This window comes from Sinohyriopsis cumingii, chromosome 19 (genome assembly GCF_028554795.1).
Source record: "Sinohyriopsis cumingii isolate HCF-2022 chromosome 19, ASM2855479v2, whole genome shotgun sequence".
Lineage (NCBI taxonomy): Eukaryota > Metazoa > Mollusca > Bivalvia > Unionida > Unionidae > Sinohyriopsis > Sinohyriopsis cumingii.
Window position 1 is genome coordinate 42,768,231 of NC_142979.1, and position 25,491 is coordinate 42,793,721.

Genomic DNA, 25,491 nt, shown 5'->3' on the forward strand with positions numbered 1-25,491 from the left:
CAGCTGTTAGTACAATTTTTTTTTATAAATCTTTGGTATCACGCGGCCAGGGATCGAACCCATGACCTACTGCAGCCGAAGCAGATGCTCTAACCACCAGGCAATCGGACCGGTGTCGGATGTGTAATTGCATTTCATTCCATCCCGTACGAAATTTTCCACATGGAATGGATATGGAATCCGTACGTACTTTTACAGAAATATCCATATGGACATTTCTATTCTATAGTTAAAGCACTCTTATGGATTTCAGTGTATCCATATGGAAATGTTATGGACTCCGTACGTACTCCGTATGGAAAATCTCATGGAATATGCTAATTAGTCCATGAGATCTGTAGGTTCTCCATATGGAATAAAATTAAAATTCCATATGGTATTTGGCAATAATCCATATTTAATTTGTGAATAATCCATATGGAATTTGGCAATACTCCATATGGAATTTGTGAATAGTCCATATGGAGTTGGCAAATATACCATATGGAATTTGTAAATGTTCCATATGGAATTTGTAAATAGTTCATATGGAATTTGGTAATAGTTCATCCCGTACAAAAATTTCCAGGCATACTTAAGGCGGATTTCAGAAGGGTTTTTTATGTACTTTCTGTCTAAACCATAAAAAAAATCTGATTCAGATTTCTATTATACTGCCTAATGATTCTTAGACATTATTGGGAATCAATGATGAATATTTCACCATAATTTTTAAAATGGATATAAATTTTATTTTGACAGACATTATCAAATAAGATTTAGGTTTTTCTTGTCCTCATTTTCTTTATCGCATACAAAGCCTAATCCATGATGGCATCACTTAAGTCTTTTTCATTTCACTGAAAAGTCTGGTGAGATTTCACAAATATTTGACTAAAACGTTTGTGAGATTTCACTACAATTCTGATCATTGTATAGTATTTTACTGAAGTTTCAGAGGTTTTTCATACATTTCAGAAGGTTTCAGATTAATAATGAATATGACTAAACAGGACTTCATTAACCAAGATGATATTAAGTTTGCATGATTTTTTTTACAGATGTTATAATTATATGACATCCAAGGCAAGAGATATGGGAGTTAATAATAATAATAAAATTAACAATAATAATGACTTTATTTAGAGAAGGTAACTTAATTGCAGAACTAATCTACCTTGAGGCCTATCTGTTATGTAGAATATTTATAGTATATACAACATGATGTGAAGAATATGGCTTGACAGTAAATAATTAATTGATTTTAAAAATCAAAGTATCAAGCCTAGAATATATGCACAGGCATCTGTGAACACATAAACATATATAAAATATTAATCTGCATTGAAAAATTCAACTGTGAAAATAATGCAAAATTACAGAAAAGCATCCATTTGAGACATGAAAAGAAATGCTAAAAGCCTGCCATGTCACTTGTACTGCAACTTGATTTTTGATTAATGTACAAACTATGATGCTGTTGTGGTCTCTTGAATTAGTCCTTGTTCAATAAGCAGCGTGACAAACGTTTATCATGATAGAAGTACTCTTATTTTACACTGAATTCCAACACACCTAGAATATTTAGATAATATACACAATAATGCCTCACGATATTGAATGATGATTCTACGTGTGGGCCAAGAAAATTCCGCAAAGATATGACTATCTTTGATAGACATGGGTATTTTGCAACAATTCCCACCAGTGATCTATACTTTGTCCTCCTTAAATTCATCCTGGAAGTTAATCAGTTTTGAGTTATATAACTTCGAAATCATCCTGGTTCAATTCCTTGTCCTATTTAGCACATTAGCCGCTACTGTAGAGCTGTTATGGCACAAAAAGCGAAATGCTAATCCTGGCGTTCAGTTTTCATACACACTGACCACTTACGCTCCCATCGACTTTGATTCAAGCTATTCTCTTTGCCGCACATTTTTCAAATGGTTATTCAAACTCGTATCCCGCTCGAATCGCCATGTTTAGCATTCCCGTCAGTTTCCGTTAAGCAACGACTCATTGGACAAGTACAAAATTTTGACCAATCAGAAAGCTCTTTACAATGATCATCCTTTAAATAATAAATAGAACAAATATTTATCAGAAAGCCCGTTGCGGAATGGGACCGGATAGAGCACTATTTAAAAAAGGTTTCAGAGACGATATTAAAAAAAGGGTCCATATCGAGGAAAATCAGATTCAGGTCAGGAGAAAAGCGAAATTCTGATTCAAAACAGAAAACAAGAAAACTTGTTTGAGGGCAGTTAAATCCAGTTTAAGTTTAAAAAAATACAACAACAACAATAACAAAATTTGATAAAGAAATATAATACGGAAAGATGTGGAAAGAAGTTATTGTTCCCAAAATAAACAATACAATTACAGCTATCAGAAACAGGGAATATAAATGCTGCTGAAAATCAATCAAATTGTACAAGAAACAAAAATAACTTTTATTATACCTTATTTATATTTTTTTAAACTAAAATTTCAGTGATATTGCATTCACAAAATATCACTATATTTTTAGAATTTTTGACAAACTCTCAGTGAAATTTCAATAAAAAATTCCCACTAATATTTTCAGAAATGTTGGCAAAATCAGTGAAATTTCAATCACAAAATTTCACTGATATTTTCTTAAATTTTGGTAAAATCTCCTAAAATACCATGATTTTAGTGAAAATGGACATTTGAGTGAATGTCAAGAAATGTTCATTGATTTTGCTGAAATTTAAGTCACATTTTCACTAGGGTATGATTTTTGTAGTGCATATTTTAATAGGAAGCCAAAAAAATTACTTTTCAGAATAAACATTAGATCAAGCCCAAAATCCACCTTGCACCAAAGATTCATCTATGCTTGTATTTTAATACTAAATTTCTGATTATGTTTACATTTTCCCTACTTTTTTGGGCATGTCTTTGTTTTTAAACATCTGTGGAAATAAATTAAAGAAAACTGACATACATGTGTTTCTTAAAATTTATTAGTATATATTCATCCTTCCACATCAGCTACACTGACAAATACAGGTACACAAACTCCCACCAATATTTCTATTTTAATCAGATAGTTTAGGTTATTAATTCTTCAGAGAGTATTTTCCATGATGCTGCCTGCTTTCCATATGGAAAAAAGTGCTTATGGATTAAAGCTGCAACTTTATTCCATATGGAATTTTCACTTGCTGTGAAGTACTTATGGAATTGATATGGAATAAATTGTCTGATTCCATAAGTTTTTCAGTCCATATCTATTCCATACGGATTCCATAAGTATTCCATACGGAATCCATAAGAAATTTCTGTACGGGATAATATTAGCATGATTACCGTAGTTTTGTAAAACTGGGTGTAAGGCATACCTGTCAACTTTTTAAAAACCAAGCAGGGAGACTGAATAAAAAAATAGAGAGATTGGGACCTAAAATTGTTGGGGTTCTTTTGGTGGTATTTTAAAGCCTTATTTTCACTAAATATTGATCGATCTTCCAATATGTGTGCAATTAACAAGGAACACACCATTTTTCCCTGTGACACACCTGATTCAATTACATCAAAGCAAACAACAACTCAGCTCTTACAGTATTTGCATAATTATCAAAACCTTATTTATGAAACTTCACTGTTGTATTTTAGAGATGTCATTAAAGTTTAGTGCAGTGGTGCTATGATTTGACTCCAAGGGATGTACTTCATTCAGCAGAATGTACTTCATTTAGCGCGTGTTCAAACCTTTAATGTACATGCGGTGGTGCCATTATGTAAATATGTTCAGTAGCCTAATTGCAAGCATTGAATGAAACCGTGTTGTTGTTCATTGAGTTGTCATTCTGAGATCACATTTTAATGAGTTAAGTATTTACAATTTCAAGGCAATGTAAAAATGTAATTACTGGTACACTGATACAAAATGTCCAATGCAATAATGCACAAACAAACAATAATTGAGTCAAAAGGGAGAGGTAATGTTACAGGAACTCATGACTGCTCAATTCTTGTCATTGTTCAATCAAATTATACACAAATCTAAATTAGGCAGAAATAATAAGAAAACAGAAAATTAAATAAATTACTTTTCAAACAAGTTTATACCATTTCTTTTTAATAATCATACGTGCCAAACCCGTGATAAGTATACATAATTTTTTAAAATATAAGTTTGCCTAAATAAATGCATTTAGAACTTACTGCTGTGTCCATCTTGTGGCGAGTTGTGGGTTGGCTTATACACGGGTCACTTTAGTGTTTATACCTGTTCATTATGGTTTTGAACATGGTCATGAACAGGCACGAGTATATATATTTATATACCCTTTCTCTACTTTCAAATGAATTTGAAATTCAATGTAACATAATTTTTTAAAATAAAAATATAATTCTGTCTAGAAATTAACGTAAATTTCCCACAAGAAAATGAAAATCAAACAAGCAAAAATAAAAAACCTGTTTTATTTGTGGATGCTTATTTATGGGGAATCTAATGAAAGTAATAGCTGAGACATAACATCTATGATTCACCTGTCCAGGTAAATGATCTCACCTATCAGAGCCTAAGCTGATATCACTGTCCAGGTCCTCCTCTAATGCAGCCTGAAGGTCACCAATCCGTTTAAAGGCAAGTTTTAGATCTGACTGATTCTGTTCAAAATCAGACTCCAATTCTGCAACTTTGTTCTCCTGCAATGAGGTATAAAATTATACAATAAAGTTAAAAGTATGCACTTTTAACAGCTGTAGTGAAAAAATCAATCTGTCTTGTAGAAACAGAAATGAAGCTGTTCTTGTATTTCTTCATCTCTGAAGAGAAACGTATCATAGTTTAAACATTTGGCTACTAAAAAGTCCTTTTGGATTAGATTTAACATGGTTCAGGAAAAGAAAGCCAAGGCAAAGTTAGTTCATATCAACAATGTGATCCTCTGCAACAACAAAAAATCAAACATCTTTCATTAATTTCTCATAATGTGCATGTACACCAACCTCTCTCTTGATAATTCATGCACAAAGGGGTCCAAAATCATACACTGCAATTTAAACTAGGGTGCAACTGAAGGACCTAAAAAAAATATAAGATGCCATCACACTGGAGAACGAGAAAAAGTGGGAGAGGGTTGGCAATGGTGCTGTTTAACTGTTTTTTAATCATGCTGGAAATAATTGGCAAATTACAAAGTTTGTTCTAATAAAGTTGTCCACCTTTTGGTATGAATTAACTTTAATTTCATGATAACCAACCTCTTAAAGATTGTTTTAAAAAATTCCAAAAGGTTTCAAAAACCATCATGTGTACACGAAAACTTTGTGTACTATGTCGCTGCTTTTTGTTGTTACTGATTCACAACCAAACAAGATTCCTTTTCATAAAAAAAACTAGGGACATTTATTTTTTGAAACAATCATCAATGTCGAAACAATTTTTATTTTAATATTGTTCCATCAGTAATATATTGATGCCATAATTTCATTGTAAGAAACAGGGAAACTTCTTCTCATCCTTGACAAAATCTCTCTCTACCAAAAAAGGAATTTTAAGTTCACTACAAACTCTGGAACTCACTTCTCCATAATGAACTGTATCTGTGAAACAAAGCTTTTCATTCATCAAGAACTCATTTTGCCTGGTTGCCTTGCTATCTTGATCATATTTGGGAATAAATAGGCTAAGTTTTGTTAGTTATATTTCCCACATATTAATGTTTATAAGTGTTTGATTAATCAGCCGAAATGGGCTGACCTGACACATGACCCTGACCGCTAGCTCGTATGCAGGAAGGATTTGTATGTCTTTTAGCTTTTCTTTGGAATAAATCCCCTTTATTTGATTTGATGCATATTATGTTATTATTGTGAAATACAAAGCAGGTCTGCTCTGAATTGAATGTAACAATAAAACACAAGCTTCTACAAGTCAGGGATCAAAACATGGTTGGCACTTAATTAGGTTCTCACTGAGACACACATAGATAAAGCTGTGATCATAGATTGACATTTTTCACTTTTGAATACAAGAAGGCATACTGCATTTATTGTGATTAAACTGAACCTGAATAAAAAAAATACAAATTTGACTTGATAAAACTTATTTAATTAGTTTTTATTTAATAAAGTGTTGCCACCAGTAGGCATTAGTGATATTTTCATTGATCAACATTTCACTGAATATTATATTTATAGTGTTCTGAGAATGTTGTTTGGAAAGAAAATTTATCAAAATATATAACTTTTTGTTAAAAGGTAAGAATTTAATGACTGATCAAAATTTCTGGCTACTAACCACTTTTTCCAACAATAAAACAAGCGATATATGGAGGTTTCATTTACCAATTTTAATAGCAATTTTCTTCATGTTTAACAGATTGGGGGCCAATTTTGCTGTATTTTTTTTTTAATGAGACCTGAGGCCTGACCCACCACTAGAAGCAGATTAACAAGTTATATGGGTGCAAGTTATTGAGAAGATTGTGAATGTCAAATAGTTTCATAGACATCATGCCATGCATGTACAATTATTTCTGTTTTTATACACTACTTATGTAAGAAACAGCTTTCCTATACATCTGAAAGACCACATTAAGTACAACTGCTGTATTTGACAAAAGGGGTCCACTGCTGTAATGTATTGTATCCAAAACAGCATTATAATGATGGGTGTTACACTGAGGGATAATTGTACTTTCTACAGACAATTATTAATACAACAATAGTGTGATAAATAGTAACACAAAAGTAAAATTTGACTAAAAACAAAATACATTAATCATTTATTTGCATGTTTATAGTATCACAGGATAGTAACAAAAAAACTATGCTCAAGTGATAGGAAATAAGGTCATCAAACACCGTAAATCACAAACATTTTGTGAATTTGGGAAGAGGACTAAACTAACATGCTGACTTGGGAATTTTGAAGAAGATTTAAAGACACTAAAATTGTATGATTTACAGTGCTTTGAGAAATCTACAATAACTAGCTTTTCAACAGATAATGGTCAAAACATGTTAATAAACTAGAAATGTGTTTACAGAAAACAAATGTCTCAATAATGAGCCTGAAATGACAAAAACTTAACCAATATGTCATGGACAGATGTAAGGATGGAAGACAGATGCCCTACCAATGTGTGTCATGAAAAAATGTAAAGATGGAAGACAGATGCCTTACCAATGTGCCTCAAATAACAAAACTTTTAACCAAGAAGTCATGGACAGATGTAAGGATGGAAGACAGCTTCCCTACCAATGTGCCTCAATTAATTTTTTTTTTTAACAAGGAGTCATGGACAGATGTGAGGATGGAAGACAGATGCCCTACCAAAGTGTGTTATGAACAAATGTAAGGTTGGAAGACAGATGTCCTACCAATGTGCCTGAAATAACAAAACTTTTTACCAAGAAGTCATGGATGGATGTAAGGATGGAAGACAGCTTCCCTACCAATGTGCCTGAAATAAAATTGTTTTTTACCAAGGAGTCATGGACAGATGTAAGGATGGAAGACAGATGCCCTACCAATGTACCTCAAATAACAATATTTTTTTACCAAGAAGTCATGGACAGATGTAAGGATGGAAGACAGATGCCCTACCAATGTGTGTCATGGACAGATGTAAGGATGGAATACAGATGCCCTACCAATGTGCCTCAAATAACAAAAACTTTTTACCAAGAAGTCATGGACAGATGTAAGGATGGAAGACACATTCCCTACCAATGTGACTCAAATAATTTTGTTTACCAAGAAGTCATGGACAGATGTAAGGATGGAAGACAGATGCCCTACTAATGTACCTCAAATAACAAAAAATTTTTACCAAGAAGTCATGGACAGATGCAAGGATGAAATTACATGTGTAACGCTTCATGCTTCTACCAGTGTCAAGATGTAAAAAATATAACTACATTTTCATGTAGTTATTGTACTGATTAATGGCTAGAGTGTTGTGTGTGTGTGTGTGTGTGTGTTTGGATTTTTAATATAGCTTTTAAAAAAATCAGTCATATCGCTACAATGTCTGCAGTGTGGCAGTTTATAGTGATGTCTAGCACTGGGGCATCATGCTGCAGACATGTAGCATCATGTCTCACCCAGTCACATTATCTTGACATCATACCAACCAGCCCTAACACTAACCTCTTAATGCTGAGAGCCTAGTGAGGCAGCTATTAGTACCATTTTTAAGTCTTTGCTATGACTTAGCCATGGCTTGAACCTGCAACCTCCCACATCTGAGACAGATGCTCTAAGCACTAAGGCCACCACAGTTAAATACTTTAACGAATAAATGAAGAAAACAAGCACAGAGTTTTGACTGACCAATTCTTTACTCTTGTGCGAAGATTCCATTTCCCTCTTCTGCACATCTGAAAATTCTTCTCTCAAATCTCGGAGATTTCTCTGCATTTTCTTCACCGATTCCTCAGCCTGTTGTTTAGCAAGAGTTAGCTGTTCCTTTTCCTCTGTAGCTCTGTCTACCTGTTCCTTTGTTCTTGTTACCTGCAACTGAAATAAAAATGGTTCCATTTCAATACTTATATAAAACAAAGAATTGAGAACATTTTTAATTTCAGGATGATGAGATATTATCTGCACATAGAATACTGACTGTATCCTCTGTTTGCATACTTTTATGTTAATACCTCTCTGATTCCATATATGTTAACATTCTTATTCTAAGTCATCAGTAATGTGATTCCAGGAAAGTAATCTTTCCAATTAATTAATGGATGAAGGGTAAATAATGTAATGTTAATTAACATACATACATACATACATACCTACATACATACATACACACACACACACATACATCCATCCATACATACACAAATGCATGCACATCCAATCATCCATCCATCCATACATACACACACATGCACATACATACATACATACACATATACACACACACACACACACATACATACACATACATACATCCATGAGGAAAGTCTTGGGTTCGATCCCCAGCCAAGTCATACCAAAGACTTACAAAAATGGTATCAACAGCTGCCTCACTTGGCGCTCAGCATTAAGAGGTTAATGTTAGGACTGGTCGGTCTGGTGTCAGGATAATGTGACTGGGTGAGACATCATGCTACATGTCTTCAGCATGATGCCCCAGAGCTAGACATCATTATAAACTGCCACACTGCAGACAACGTAGTGTAATGACTGAAAAACTGTTAAAGCTACATTAAAAATCCAAATCACACACACTAACACATACATCCATCCATCCATCCATATACATACATAAACACACATACATACATACGTACATCCATCCATACACACACACATCCATCCATCCCCACCCCCACCCCCACACACAAACAGGGGCAGTGTGTCCATATAAATAAACTAGGCTGGTTGAATAGGGTGCCAACTTTGAGGAGAATTCGGGGTGGGGGTGGGAATTGGCAACTGCATGATTCACATGGAGTACCAGTTGCTGGTAGCTATTCTAAGTCCACTCCAGTATTCCTACACAGCATGGCAGCCAGATATTTGTGGTATTTCATATAAAATATTCAAAGGAAGTGTAACTACATTTATAATTAAATGTAGTGTAAAATGTGTCATTTTTTTGTTTTTATAGTTTTAGTGTCTCTGATAAACAAGTCTAGGTTTCCCTCAAAAATTTATAAAAATTATTATTTCTTTAAGAAGATTATATCATAAAATATCACCCACCAACAGTATTGTATGCCATTTACCGTTTTTGAAAAATTATTTATTAACTGACAACAAGATGACTTACTACCATGAAAATGCGTAACTTTTAATTTGTGGGTATTTCCAACAAGTCCAACATTAAAGTTTTAGTGTATTTTTTTAATTCTGAACACAGCTTTAACAATTTTAGCAAATATTGCTACGTTTTATGCCATGTGGCAGTTTATAGTTATGTCCAGCACTAGGACATCAGGCCACAGATATGTAGCATCATGTCCCACCCAGTCATATTATCCTGACACCAGGCCAACCAATACTAATACTAACCTCTTAATGTTGACTGCCAAGTGAGACAACTGCAAGTATCATTTTTATAAGTCTTTGGTATGACTCTGCTGGGGTTCAAACATGTGACCTCATGCACCTGATGCAGACACTCTAACCACTTATAGTCAGGTAAAGTTTTAATTTGACCAGGTCCTTAAACAAGTGTTGTAGGATAGTAACAAATGTTGCTGTTAGCATTCTTTTTCATCTTTAATAAGGGTCTAGTTAATAAATATTTTGTACTAAAGGTCCTTTATTTGCTGATAAAACACACGTAATAAAAAGCGACTAATGTAATGACTGTTGTAAGTTATGGAGGCAACTGGTCATTTTAAGGTTTACACAAGTCCAGGAGATAAAACTTCATGCTTTTTTTATAAGCAAGGGAGCGTTTAAACAATTGGCAAAAAATAATCCCCCCCCCCCAAAAGAGCACAGAATAATTATCAACATCTTATGACCAATATCAAATAGGTCAAGTCTGCAAATGGTCATTTGAGATCATTTGCAGGTCAAGTCATGAAAATATGGTCAATTTAGGATCTATGATACATGCATGCATACATACGTACATACATACATACATGCAATATAACACCAGCATATACATACAAAGACAGATAATGGGACATTTACATATACAGAGAGAAAGAGTTCTGAGAATTTACCTCCAACCTATGTCTTGTAGTAGTTTCAAAGTCTAATTTAGTTTCTAGCTCTCGTATCCTAATCTCTAATCGTGCCAACACTTGCTTGTCTACACTGGATTCCTCAAAGGTTGTGATACGTGCAGTCAAGTCATTCACCTGTAATGGTAAAATATGAATTACTTTCACATTTCCTTTATCAAGCCTTGTTTTTCCTCAAAACTTTTCAAGATGTACATGCTGGTCTTGCTGAAAAAGAGGTGGGAGGATAACTTAGTTGGTGGAGTGCTGAACTTGTAATTAAAGGACGCTTGTTCAATACACACCCATGCCAGCCCAGGTTGACTTCATCAGCATTTTCTTGGAAAAGGTGCTTAGCTCCCATTTCCATGTCATGATATAGCCAGCAGTATGTTTAAAATGCCTTAAAACCAATAAAAAACAAATCAATTTACTAAGGCATGACAAATAGGTATAATTCACCTATGCCATCTCACCTCTGTCTGCGTGGCTTCGAGTCTTGGATTTGGACAATGTGGAGGTATGTGAGAAAGTTTGCCAGTAGCTTCTCGTGGGTCGGTGGTTCTTTCTGGGGTTTTCCCGGGTTCTTCCTCTACCATTAATACTGGCCGCCATGTATAGCCTATCGTGTGCTGCAAAATGGCGTTAAACCCCACAACAAAAATAACTTGTCACATACCAATTTTGAACTGATGAAAGAGAATTTTGAGTGAAAATTATGACCAGTCGTAACTGAACAAGCAAGTATCTGCTAATCCATGTCACAGGTACGATCCTAAATAGCTAAATACCAATTACATGATCAAAGGCATCCTTATACATGTTGCAGGTAATTAAACATTTTCATTAACACTGAACTGATCTTAACTACACTCATTTCATGAACTGATTATATCTTTCCAAGCTTAAACTTGTTTTAAAATATTTGTCCCCATGCACAATTTACTTAAACAGTCCTATAGCTGCGGTACAAATGTTACTGGCATTAATTCATTGTTCGTTTTTGGTAAATTTTCCACTACTGTATGTTACTGGCATTACTTCATTGTGTGTGACAGTGTGTTTTTGGTGTTTTCCACTACTGATCACTAGGATGTACTATATTTAAGTTGATATTGACTTTCAAGCCCAATAAAGTTCACATGGTTTAAACAAAGTGACATTTCCAGGGATGAGCAAATGTTATCTTCATCCACTTTCCCAGACATTTGACTTGGAAAAAGTTACTTGTCTTGCAGAATTGTCACTTGTCAAGGTATTTAAATAACAGAAAATTCAGAGAGTTCCTACTGCCAAGTGAATTACTTTGCTTTCATTTAATATCGGAATTAAAGTTAATCTAATTTTATGATGCACACTTTATGAATTATTCATTTTTTCTACAACATTTAAAATCTAATTTTTTCAGATTCATAATTAATATCAATCAATCAAATCTAAACACTTAAATAAAAATGTGTTTGTATAACATGTAAAACGTTAATTTTTTCCAAGCAATATATCAAGTCATACAAGTCCAACCAAGAATTTCACTTGTCCCAGATATCAGGCTATAGGATTTGCTTGGCCCTGATTCTAAAGACTATTCTGCCTTCTTCTAACATCACAAATATGACCAAGGTCTGCGCAACGTCAAACTGAGATCCTATAAAATATGTCATGTGAGGGCATCGAGAATGAACTCTACCTCTTGTTTTAACTGGTCTCTCTCCCGTATCAGTTCCTCTATCTGTCCCAGCTGATCTGTCAACTTGATCTGGTCCACAGATTGCTGGAAAAAGAAAGCATGCAAAAATGATTTTGCAGAAAACAAAGCCATGACTACACAAAACTTGAATGCATCCTCCCTATAGATCATTTTCAAAAACCCTTAATGCCAAATATTTACTTGCCTGATATGAATAATTATTTATCTGATTGACACCAATGCTGTTTCTACCTACCATTAAATTTGGAATGGTTAGCATTTGTTTTGTGGATTTTTATGTGGCAGGTTCGTGGAAGTGCTATATATATACAAGTGGCCATTATAAGAGGTATCCTTTAATGTAGGCTTCACTGTAAGTTTCCTTAATTGTAGCCATGGACCTACCTGCTGCACAACAGCTTTGTATTTCTTCATGATGTCAGCTAGGTCCTCTTCATTTTCCTCCAGCTGGGTCTGGAGATCGGTCTTCTCTCTCATTAGGGTCATGCATTTGTTCTCTGCCTGAAATTACACCAGCACCAAACATTTCATTTGTACAACAAACACCTGAAACTGATGGACCATGTGTAACCTCATTGTAGAGGTGATGCATATAAATTGCATGTCTCATGTTGACCTCAGGGGTGTTGAAGTAATGTATGCATTTCATGGTCTCAACTTTCTTGTATTACTGTCTGACAATCTGCATGATGTTTGTGCTAACCTTTGAACCTATACTCCCTATAGGGGTGCAATAGGCTTGATCCAAAAAACAAACTATTAACACAAACACTGTGGTTTGAACATCATGAATGGATTATAGTATGTGAACAATAAGGAAAGCAAATTATAAGTCCTTTTCAGGCAGCCAATAGAAGGTATGATACTCTTGGAAATATATATTTCACCAAAGTGGTGTGCATTCAGACAAATAGGTTTTCTGTTTCATTTTCATGAAATTATGACTCATACCCTGAGCTCAAAATCTGAACTTGGACAAAAAGCCATAAATCTGGAAATCAGATTCATAGTCACTCAATAATGCTGAAATTTTATGCTTCTCAATATTCTGGCTTCCAATTTAATATTTTCTATAATTTTTGTCTACGTAAAGTTTTTGTACTGCAGATCTTCTGTAACTACAAGCAAACCAATTTTGCTATAGTGCACTTTATTATAACACACACACACATATACATATATATATATATATATATATATATATATATATATATATATATATATATATATATATATATATATATTACAGTGGCATCATTGCTCCCAATTTTTGTTGTCTGAGATGACCTACTTAAAGCATCAGCAAAGTTGACATACTGATGAAAATAAATTTGGTTAGATTTCAGAAACCTATAACCTTAAACCATCAAATAACTTGTATATTTAAAATCTAATGGACTTCTGACTAGGTTATTTGTATCATAACATAACTAGTTCAAAGTCTGTCCAACCTTCCATCACGATGTAACTGTAGTTCCAAGTGTCTGATCTTCCATCATAATTCCATCATAATGTAACTGTAGTTCAATGTCTAACCTTCCATTATAATGTAACTGTAGTTCAGTGTCTAACCTTCCATCATAATGTAACTGTAGTTCAATGTCTAATCTTCCATCATAATGTAACTGTAGTTCAAAGTGTCTATCCTTCCATCATAATGTAACTTTAGTTCAAAGTGTCTCATCTTCCGTCATAATGTAACTGTAGCTCAATGTCTAACCTTCCATCATAATGTAACTGTAGCTCAATGTCTAACCTTCCATCATAATGTAACTTTAGTTCAAAGTGTCTAATCTTCTGTCTTAATGTAACTGTAGCTCAATGTCTACCCTTCCATCATAATGTAACTGTAGTTCAAAGTGTCTAACCTTCCATCATAATGTAACTTTAGTTCAAAAAAGTGTCTCATCTTCCGTCATAATGTAACTGTAGCTCAATGTCTACCCTTCCATCATAATGTAACTGTTGTTCAATGTCTAACATTCCATCATAATGTACCTGTAGTTCAATGTCTAACCTTCCATCATAATGTAGTCTTGGGCTCGGCCAATGTGGATATGTGAGAAAGCTTGCCGGTAGCTTCTCGTGGGTCGGTGGTTCTTTCCGGGGTTTTCCCGGGTTCTTCCTCCACCATTAATACTGGCCACCATGTATAGCCTATCTTGTGCTGAAAAATGGCGTTAAACCCTATAACAACAACAACAACAACCATCATAATGTAACTGTAGTTCATTGTCTAACCTTCCATCATAATGTAACTTTAGTTCAATGTCTAACCTTCCATCATAATGAAACTTTAGTTCAGTCTGTATAAACTTCCATCACAAGGTAGCTACTTCAAAGTCTAGCCTTCCATCATAACATAACTATATAGTTCAAAGTTTGTATGATGTTCCATCAAAATGTAACTAGTTCAAAGTCTAACTTTCGTCCCAATGTAAATGTAGTCCCAATTGTGTCAAACCTTCCATAATAATTTGAATGTCATTCAAGGTATGTCTAACCTTTCATCATAATGTAACTGTGGTTCAAATTCTGTCCAACCATCCATCATACTGTAAATGTGGTTCAAAGATCATCTACCCATTCATCATAATGTAACTGAAGCTCAAACGTTCCATCATAATGTAACTGTGGTTCAAATTCTGTCCAACCTTCCATCATAATGTAACTGTAGTTCAAAGTACGTATAACCTTTCATCATAATGTAACTGTAGTTCAAAGTGTCCATCATAATGTAACTGTAGTTCAAAGTGTCCAACCTTCCATCATAATGTAACTGTAGTTCAAAGTGTCCAACCTTTCATCACAATGTAACTGTAGTTCAAAGAGTCCAACCTTTCATCACAATGTAACTGTAGTTCAGTGTCCAACCTTTCATCATAATGTAACAGTAGTTCAAAGTGTCCAACCTTTCATCTTAGCGTAAGTGTAGTTCAGTGTCAAACTTTTCATCATAATGTAACTGTAGTTCAAAGTGTCCAACCATTTATCATAATGTAACTGTAGTTCAAAGTGTCAAACCTTTCATCATAGTGTAACTGTAGTTCAAAGTGTCAAACCTTTCATCATAATGTAACAGTAGTTCAAAGTGTCCAACCATTTATCATAATGTAACTGTAGTTCAAAGTGTCAAACCTTTCATCTTAGCATAACTGTAGTTCAGTGTCAAACCTTTCATCATAATGTAACTGTAGTTCAGTGTCCAACCATTTATCATAATGTAACTGTAGTTCAAAGTGTCCAACCTTTCATCATAATGTAACTGTAGTTCAAAGTGTCCAACCTTCCATCATAATGTAACTGTAGTTCAAAGTGTCCAACCTTTCTTCATAATGTAACTGTAGTTCAAAGTCTGTCTAACCTTCCAGCATAATGTAACTGTGTTTCAATGTCTGTCTAACCTAAAGTCTGTCTAACCTTCCAGTATCTCTAAAGCAGCATTACTAGTCACCTGGATAGATTTTATCATACAGAATAAGTATACATATTACAACTTCATCATCATTCAATATTACTGAATTTACATTATTAACACAGTATATATAATAATGCTGTATTAGTTTCAAAAGGAACTTCAAACTTGGCTCCAGCAACAGATCAATTAATACCATATATAATTATTTATAAGTTGAGTCAAAACTACAAACTGCATAGGCACAAATCTGCTGTCCCATAATGCATCAGTATATCTTGATCTATGCAGGCTGTTAGGAGTAATCAGTCGAACAAATATATAGATCCTGATGCGACGGCAGATCACAATCTATGAAGTTTGAAGTTGGGCTCAACTTGTAAGAGAGTACATAGAGTGGTCTTAAAAGTGAGCTAATCTTAGTATTATGTTACTAACCTTCAGAGTGGCTCAGCTGGTAAAGCACTGAACTTGTAATTCAAGAGTCTGGGGTTTGATATCTGTTTCGGTCAGCCAGGATTAGCTGCCTCATTTTGTCTTAAGTGAAAGGCACTTTGCTCCCATTTTTTGGACATCGTATGGCCAATAATATGTTAAAAAGTGCCATTAAAACCAATAATAAAAAACAAACCAACCTCCTGTTTGGCAGTGAAAAGTTCCTCCAACTGCTGCTGAAGATCCTGTAACTCCAGCTCCATTGTTTTCTTGGCTTTGGTTGCTGCTGCGGACGCAAATTCTGCATCATCCAGCTGAAAATACAGGCAAAATGGGACAAAAAGTCCATAAGACACAGATAGTCCTTCTTTCTGAAATGCCCAATAAAAATTTGGATTTTTATACGTAGAGCACAAGTAACACTCAGCCCCAATACAGCCTGAAACATGAGTTTTAAAATGCCTCATTCTAATATACAGGGGAATTATAAACTTCCCAACTAGCCCATCAAATATCACCCCCTTCTATGCAAATGTAACAAAAATGAGGTTCCCTGTGCACTTTAAAATCCTATGGCGGATTTCCTAAACAGACGTGAGACATTCATTCAAGGAACATATTTTCTGAAACACACAGCTCTTTTATTGCATCAATAACTTAATAAATAAAGCTATCGTTCTGTTAAAAAATAATTGAGAGTGTGAGTGCATTGATGTAATTTACTTGGACATTTAAGCAAAACGTTCGGAAAAATAAGAGGCAAAAGATGACTCTTGAATGGCAGGAAAAATTTTCTTCCTTGCTTTTGCAAACATTTTTATAACACTTGCATACAACTTATATGACTATACAGTGTGACCCTGCTATAACATGGAAGTTGGAAGCCATAGAACCCGACTGTGCTATTGACTGAACTGTGTTATAAGCAACCAGGTCAGTTAGCTGAAGAAAATGATGCATGAACTCCGAAAATTTGCTGGGGTTGGGTAGGTAATAAATGTGAGCGGTAAAATACGCGCTTCACCAGCACAGTTACCATCTTAAATCGATGCATATTAAATGAGAAATACATCTGTAGTGAAAACAGAAAAGGCATATATAATAGTTTACTTTATTTTGAGAACCACGAATTGGTACATATACGTGAATAATGTTTATATATACATGTCTAATGTATAGCATGAATAAAGTATCAACACCATGTACTCACCCGCGAACCTCATCATATACATTGAATCCACAATACAACTTGATTCCATCGAAAATATGCAAACACAGAGATTAAAAATATTTGTCACAGGCCATACTGGTCTGAATTCAGTGGAAAAACATAGCACAATCACGTACCAAATGATGAAGCACATTTACTTTTGAGTACGTCCCAAGTTGGTAAAAGTTAGTTTGCATTTTAAGCTGCCACAGGTAGCGTTCATAAGCATAAACTTTTTCCCTGCAAAAAGGAAATTTTCACGGCACAGTTAATGTGTTCCAGTCACATTGGAAAATGCAAAAATCCATCAGATTCCATTACTTTTATTTAAGTTTGGTACTGGCTTCCTTTGAAGAAAAATTCTTTGTTTTTATTGAAAATTGTAGTCAGCTTTCTTTGATCAAGGGTGCATGCGTTATTGAAGTCACCGCTAAAGGACAGCTTTGGAGAACCAAACAAATTCTCATTTCTGATTGTGACGGCAACATCAAATAATTGTACTGCATGATACATCTGCTGAGTATATTTTCATAACAATTGGTGCTTTAAAGGTAATCTGTTTCTTTGAAATGTCAGCAAACTATTTTATCTGGGTACATTTTTAAACAGAAATTGGCTATCGTTTGATCTATTCTAGTTACTGTTTCTCCCTGCCTATTGAATAAACCAATAAGTAAGATATGTTGGTTTTTTTGTTGTTGTTTTTTTTACATCTGTGGTAGCAGTATGATGTTGCCTTCACACATACATCAGATATTTAACAAAGGGTCAACGAACGATAGTGATGTATGTGTTCTGGTGTGATTACAGGGATTATTACAGAAAATGTGAGTGTTCTGAAGGATTTAATTCTGTGTGAAAAGAAGAGGAATTTTACTTACCACCCACATACAAATGTCAAGCTATGTAAATATATTAATTACTAGGAAGTGGCTGAAAATCCGATAATGCCTCGTCCGGTTGATCACCATTACCAGAAATATCAACAACAAAAAGCGGATATCTCACAACATATAGTACTCATGCTAGATGTCATGACAAGTGGATAATGATATAACAATGCACTGTTTAGATGGTTTGTCAGCATGGACAAAGAATTTGTTTATGTAACAATAGATAAATTTCAGGGCATTTTATATCCAGTGTGTGGCTTCCTTTCATGGGGCCTCTGAATTTCTCCACTCAAAACTAATGGTTGTATATACAAGTTTAAACAGCCAACAATGTCGACAATAAAAAAAATCGTCAGATGGTATATTTTGCCGCCAATAAGGGAAAAAAATCCAGGTTTGCAAAATTGGCAAAGCGATCCCAGAATAAACTTTTTACACATTCTTTTTTGTACTTTTACGAAGTAAAAAGTACTTTTTTGTGTACAAGAAAAATACATATATAATTTCAGGAGCCAGGCCACGATTGTCTTGTATTATTTATACACGATCTCTTCCCCAAATGATAATAAACTTTTTACATTTTTACCTACTTTTATGAAAGATTTTTTATTGTGTATGAGAAAATGACATGTATATGAAATTTCTGGAACCCACATGACGACTGTGTTATATCCAAATTCATGTTATAACGGAGTGTGCTATAGCGGGGTCACACTGTAATTGACATTTATGTAGTGTCAGTACACTACAATGTATTTTGCTACAAATTTTAACTCAATAACTTATTGAGTCAATTATATTAAAACTGAACATCAAGATTAGACTGAAAATAACAACAAAATCTTTTCACTGACAGACAAATTATGAAAAATTTACTAAAACTTTATTACTTCATTGGGAAAGAATTTGTTATTCTTTTTCTACTAATACTAGGAAAATATTAATCTTAATTCAAACTAGAAAAGATAGAGAATACAAACTGCTTTCAAACAAAACACTGTTGTAGCTAATTTCAGCCTGTCACCAAAGTAAGCACAGCTAGGTTTCTTGCCTGAATACAAATTCCCCCTTTCTACACCTTTAATCATATGGCTCAACACTAGGAATGTTCATAATCAGAAACGACCTGGTGATATCTTGCTGTTCTCAGGCATTTCCAATCCGGTGTATCTACTATCTTTCAAAATGTTTAAAATTTAAACTAAAAATTTGTACCAAAATTCTATTCCCATCTCATTAAATTAAATTTTAAATGGTAATTTGTGATGATTTGTTAAAATCAGGAGAGTTGGCATCCCTGCCATTGAGTGTCATTTGAGCTTGTATACAATGTAAAATTCAGTATTACATATACAAGTGCTATATACAGGAAGAAAGAGAAACTTGCCTGAATAGAGCATATTTCTTTCTAAGTGTCCCATAAAGTCTAGATCTGAACTTACAATTAGAAAATCATAAAATCAAACTACAATTAGTGCTGATTCCTGATAAAGATGAGATAATGGGTGGGGCCCCTGCTATACGATTTTTAAAAGCATATTTCTAATTGTATAATACAATTTACTTATAGCAAATAACTTTATTTCTTAGTTATTATTGAGTTCTCACTCCAAATGAACATATACACTGAATACTGTAACCTAAAACAACAGACAAATAAAACTGTTTAAACTGAGGAAAGAGATGAACTCTTGACCTCTAAAATATATTCCAATTTGTCTGCAATGCAGCGATTCAACAGAACAATATATTAGATGACAAAGCTATTACCAATGTCAACAACAAAAATAAAAACAGAACTCTACCAACGACAATCCCATAGTGTAAAGTGATGCAGGTATCTTCCTATCTGGTAATACAGGTAACATCAAAGTAGATTACCTGATTTCTGAGTTGGCGCACAGTGGACTTGGTTCCTTCTCCACTTTTTTGTTTCTGTAACATAAGCTCTGCATCCTTCAACAAAGCTTTGGTCTTCTTCAGGTCCTTCCTCAACCTCTTTTCAGTGTCTGCAAAATTAAATGAGTTAAGACGTTTAAAACAATGATGAAAAAAGAGACATGGCTGACAAGAAGGAATGCAGCAAACAAAAAGCTGGTGTCTCTCTTTTGAAACCTGGATGTGAATTTGAAATTGAAGACAAGAGTCCCTAAATGGGACTGATACTCCACAGACCAAAGAGTTTCCAGGAATCCAAGGAAAATAAAACCATTTTTTCTTTAAATTGTTGATATGATATTCTTGAGAGGCTCCAATACAACAAATTTGGTAACAAAACTATTTTCTTATGTCTGAGTTCCCAGGAAACCTGTGAGTACAAAATTTCTTGGTCATGACCTTTGACCAATGAAAGTATCTTGTCAAGATATTACCACATGCCAAGTTTGGATAAATCCAAAATTATTTTAAACAAAAAAAAACAAAATAACAACAACATCCTAATAAATCAAACAACAAATGAGCACAAATTTTGGTGTTCAGATACACACCGTTTAAATCTTAAACAACTAAAATATTGCAAGAAGTGTTTTAATAAAATCCCCATGCCAATGACACCATTCTTAAAAGAGAAGCAGTGATTACAAGATTTTCAAGAATGTTAATTGCCATGTTGGAAATCATATAACACTATATAGAACTAGTTGCTTCAATACTGGATGTCTATCAGCACATCTTTCATTTAGGACAACTAGACATCATAAAAAATCTTTTAGTCAAAAAGACATCTTGCTACAGCTATTTGTTTAAAAGTAGCCGTAACAATATATACAAGATGGCCACCAAGAAGACCATATTGTATGTCAACGTGTTATCAGTTTCATTTACTACCGATGAACCAGACATAATAAGAATCCTTTTGGTGAAAATCTTGTGCTATTATGGCCTTCCGTTCTGGAGAAGTAGAAATAAAAAGATTTGGTGCCCATGTTGCAGGTGTGATCAGCACCATTTTCAATTAATACCAAGTATTACGCCAGAAAATCCATTGTCCAAATGCCTGCAACATATTAAAGAATCTGCCATTCAAGTATACTTCACCATGAGCACACCTGGTTAGTAGAGATTTTAATCGATGATATGCTTTCATATACTTTCTTTCACAACAATACCTGTCACTATGAGTACTCATGGGATTGTAATCAGATGTTTCCAGGATTACTGTAATCAACAAGCACGTGTTATTGCCTGAGACCAAGTTGTCAAGCACAACAACAACAATGAAAACAATAACCACCAAATCCATGGACAAAAGTCAGGGGTTAGTAATCATCAATACAGTTATTGATATTATATGTATGAAGAACAAAATAAATATGTATAGTTTTCTTGTTTATTAACAGCTAAACAACTGCAATTTGTTTTCAACATATTAGACTCAACTCATGTTTAGTTAGTACTGCCAAACAATGAAATATGTACTTTAACTAAAGGCACTGCCACATCAAAGTTGGATTATTTATTAATAATAAAGCAATATAAAGATAACTGGGCTTTCAGCACACAAGGAAAAAAGCTAAATAGAAAAATGTTGTTGCCAGAAAGTAAAACTTACTTCCTGCCCCCTAATCCCACACCTGAAAGAAGTGATGACGACTATGGACAATGAACAATAGGCGATGAGTAATACTGGTCAACAGGTGATAGGTGATGGAAGGTGGATAACAGGTGATGGGTGATGGATAGTAGACAACAGGTAATTGATAGTGTACAGTGGGCATGAACTGTAAATTCCCCATACCATTTGAAATAAAAGTCCCACCCCACCCCATGAGACCAAACAAAACAAAATATACAGGTCATGAATAGTGGGCAATAATGTCCCAGGTCATGAACAGTGGGCAATAAGGTGCCAGGTCATGAACAGTGGGCAATAATGTGTCAGTTCATAAACAGCGGCCATTAGTGTGCTAGGTCATGAACAGTAGGCAATAGTATGTCTGCAAAATTTTTAAAGTTAAGATGGGGTCCTACTTCAAAAGGTTGGAAACTATTGGTCTTGTTCATACTGAATGCTTACTGATCAAGTGTCCATGTGGGTTTAAGTTTTGGGCTTGGCTAATGTGGATATGTCAGAAAGCTCTTATTACTAGCTTACTGGTTCGATGTTTCTTACCCAAGTTTCTTGAGTTCTTCCTCCATCAATTATACTGGCCATCATGAATAGCCTATCATGTGCTGAAAATGGCATTAAACTGACAACAACAACAACTACCAATAAAAGTACTGCTGGATTCAACTGTGAACAGTACATGATCTCACTGTTCAAACGCTGAAATTCCATACTGCAAATTACAAAAGTGTGGAATGGCACCTGATGATAGAGAAAGATTAACAAGTTATGTCTCTAAGGTTAATAGCAGGTGGAAGAAAGATAGTGAATCAATTCAGAATGATGAAAAGAAAAGATGACTCTTCAGAAATTTTCACACTCTATGATAAAAACATAATTCACTCCTCCATGTTTATGTTTAAGGTAATTCTGTCCCCTACCTTTGTCCCTGAAGGAAGCTTGGTTGTTGACTTCCTGCAGTTGTCTTTCCAGGTCCCGATTCTTCTGCTGCAATACTTTCTTCTCCTCATACTCCTCTTCTAGCTGAGACTCTGCCTGCTTTAGCTGCAACAAGCACAACTCCATTAGTTATTTGACCTTCATGGCACAATGGTAATGTACTAGCTTGACACATCTGTGGTTCCAAGTTCAATCACAATAGTTAAAGTTAAGTGCCAAACTAAACAAAGTAAATGGTTCAATCCAAGTACTTCCATTTTATTCGTTATTCAAACCATCTAAATGTACTATCTATGCTTTTAAAAAAAGCAGCTGTTGACACCTCAGCACTATACATCAATCTCTGACTTCTTGATTTGGTATTAATGCTGATGTCCATGACATCATAAAATCTTACAAGACTGTCAGATCGCTCAGTTTTTCATAGCTAAAATTTTCAACCATTTCTCAGCACATCTGTGGTATAATAATAATAATAATAATAATGAGGACTTTGTATAGCACCTAATCTTTAGAAGCTCTAAGCACTTTACAACATTAGACAACACCTATAAGATAAAAAACATATATAGTGATATGATTACATACACAAACACCATGAAATTAGAAAACATAGAAAAAAACATGCTGAGAATATTTAAGGTAGGAAACATCATTAGGTCTTTAAGTTTGTTCTTGCAGTCGAAATAAGCGAGTTCTGAGAGCACTCTGAATGGAATCACTGTGTCTTTGTGTCTAAGTTCAGTGGGCAATTCATTCTACGTTGCTGGGACCTGGTATGCAAAAGAACGCTGTCCATGACTTTGTTTTCATAGTGGGAATAATGAGTATACGATTGTCAGAAGAAAAGCATCAACTGAAAGATATTTGCAAATGGAGCTGATACGTCTCAGCTCAAGATATGCAGCCTTACATATGTTCATGACATGTTGGTGCAATGTGAGAGTACTGTCCAGAGTAACACCAAGGCTTCATACTGATTGTGTGAATTTAATGTTGGTGTTGCTGATATTTATTGTTTGAGGCAAAGGATGTAAATGAGAAAGTCTTTGTGTTGTGATCAGAATGGCCTCAGTTTCATCATCATTCATCTGCAGCTTGTTACATGTCATCCATGATTTCGCATCAGAAATGCACCTCTCTACACCTTCGATGGTAGCATCAACTTCAGTTGGGTGGCTAGATTTGTATATTTGGGTGTCATCAGCATACAATTGGTGAGACACTGGATGATGATCTATGACACTTGAGAGTGGATGAGTGTATAGAATGAAGTAAACAGGTCCAAAAACAGACCCCTGTGGAACACCACAACACAGATCAACTGGGCTGGAGTGTATTCCATTTATGAAGATGCTATAATGACTCTTTTATGTACATTATCATGCAAATAATTTATTGAGATCAGATTTACACTACTGTTTATACTTACTTATAAGTCAACTACAACTGCAAACTGCATAGACCCAGATCTGCTGTCTCACAACGTGCCACAAGATCTGGGTCTATGCTGTTTGTTAGCAGTTACTGAAGCAACAAGCAACACAGACCCTGATCTGCCATGACAGAAGATCATGGTGTATATTGTTTGCAGTTGGACTTATAAGGCCAAAACAAAACTATGTGTTTCTGGTCAGCCAACTGAACTTGTTTTTCATTGCCGACCCTAGCACTTTTTTCCCCACTGGGTAAAACTTAATTTTTTTTTACAAATTTCCAAAATTGATTTGTACATCTGAGCTGGCTTTGCTCAGTACTTGAAGTGCTTAGTACATTATATATACTAATCATTATAATATATGTTTTTATAAAAAAAAACTACCTACCCTAATTTTAAAACCAGTGCAATAGGAAACACATTTTTTTTTGCCTAAGTGTACATAGACAGTACCAAATCACACCTCCCCCACCAAAGAAATGACATGAAATATTAATCACAGAGCTTCTTTGTGCCACATGAACAACTCAGCCCTACTGGAAGCTTCCTGATCTAAGTGATCTGGGACTCAGCCCTACTGGAAGCTTCCTGATCTAAGTGATCTGTGACTCAGCCTTACTGGAAGCTTCCTGATGAAACTGATCTGGGACTCAGCCCTACTGAAAGCTTCTTGATGAAACTGATCTGGGACTCAGCTGTACTGGAAGCTTCTTGATCTAAGTGATCTGGGACTCAGCCCTACTGGAAGCTTCTTGATGAAACTGATCTGGGACTCAGCCCTACTGGAAGCTTCTTGATCTAAGTGATCTGGGACTCATCCCTACTGGAAGCTTCCTGATGAAACTGATCTGGGACTCATCCCTACTGGAAACTTCTTGATGAAACTGATCTGGGACTCAGCCCTACTGGAAGCTTCTTGATCTAAGTGATTTATGACTCAGCCCTAGTGGAAGCTTCTTGATGAAACTGATCTGGGACTCAGCCCTACTGGAAGCTTCTTGATCTAAGTGATCAGGAAATCCTGCAAGATTTCCTAAAATCATAACCTTAATGCTAACCATGATTATAAAAAAGGAAAAGAAGCCAAATATCTTTGTTCACCATTAAGGCATCCTCAGTTAATATTAGAAAAATCGGTATAATCGGTATAGGCAGAAATAATTGGTGCTGATGTAAACAAATTTCCAAAATATAAATTCAATCATAACATACATCTTGACATG

General features: G+C 34.7%; 1 protein-coding gene across 10 annotated transcripts in view; it reads right to left on the reverse strand.

Annotated features, from left to right (window-relative positions):
* The window catches only part of LOC149775581 (unconventional myosin-XVIIIa-like), a 287,486-nt gene that overhangs the window by 20,843 nt on the left and 241,152 nt on the right, over positions 1-25,491 (reverse strand). For all 10 annotated transcript variants that reach the window (XM_089943593.1, XM_089943592.1, XM_089943594.1 and 7 more), the window contains 8 exons: positions 22,812-22,935; positions 20,202-20,329; positions 16,418-16,531; positions 12,752-12,868; positions 12,347-12,430; positions 10,660-10,797; positions 8,303-8,488; positions 4,529-4,665 (listed from right to left, as the gene is read on the reverse strand). In XM_089943593.1, the coding sequence (XP_089799719.1) occupies positions 4,529-4,665; positions 8,303-8,488; positions 10,660-10,797; positions 12,347-12,430; positions 12,752-12,868; positions 16,418-16,531; positions 20,202-20,329; positions 22,812-22,935 (1,028 nt within the window). The remainder of the gene's footprint in view (positions 1-4,528; positions 4,666-8,302; positions 8,489-10,659; positions 10,798-12,346; positions 12,431-12,751; positions 12,869-16,417; positions 16,532-20,201; positions 20,330-22,811; positions 22,936-25,491) is intronic.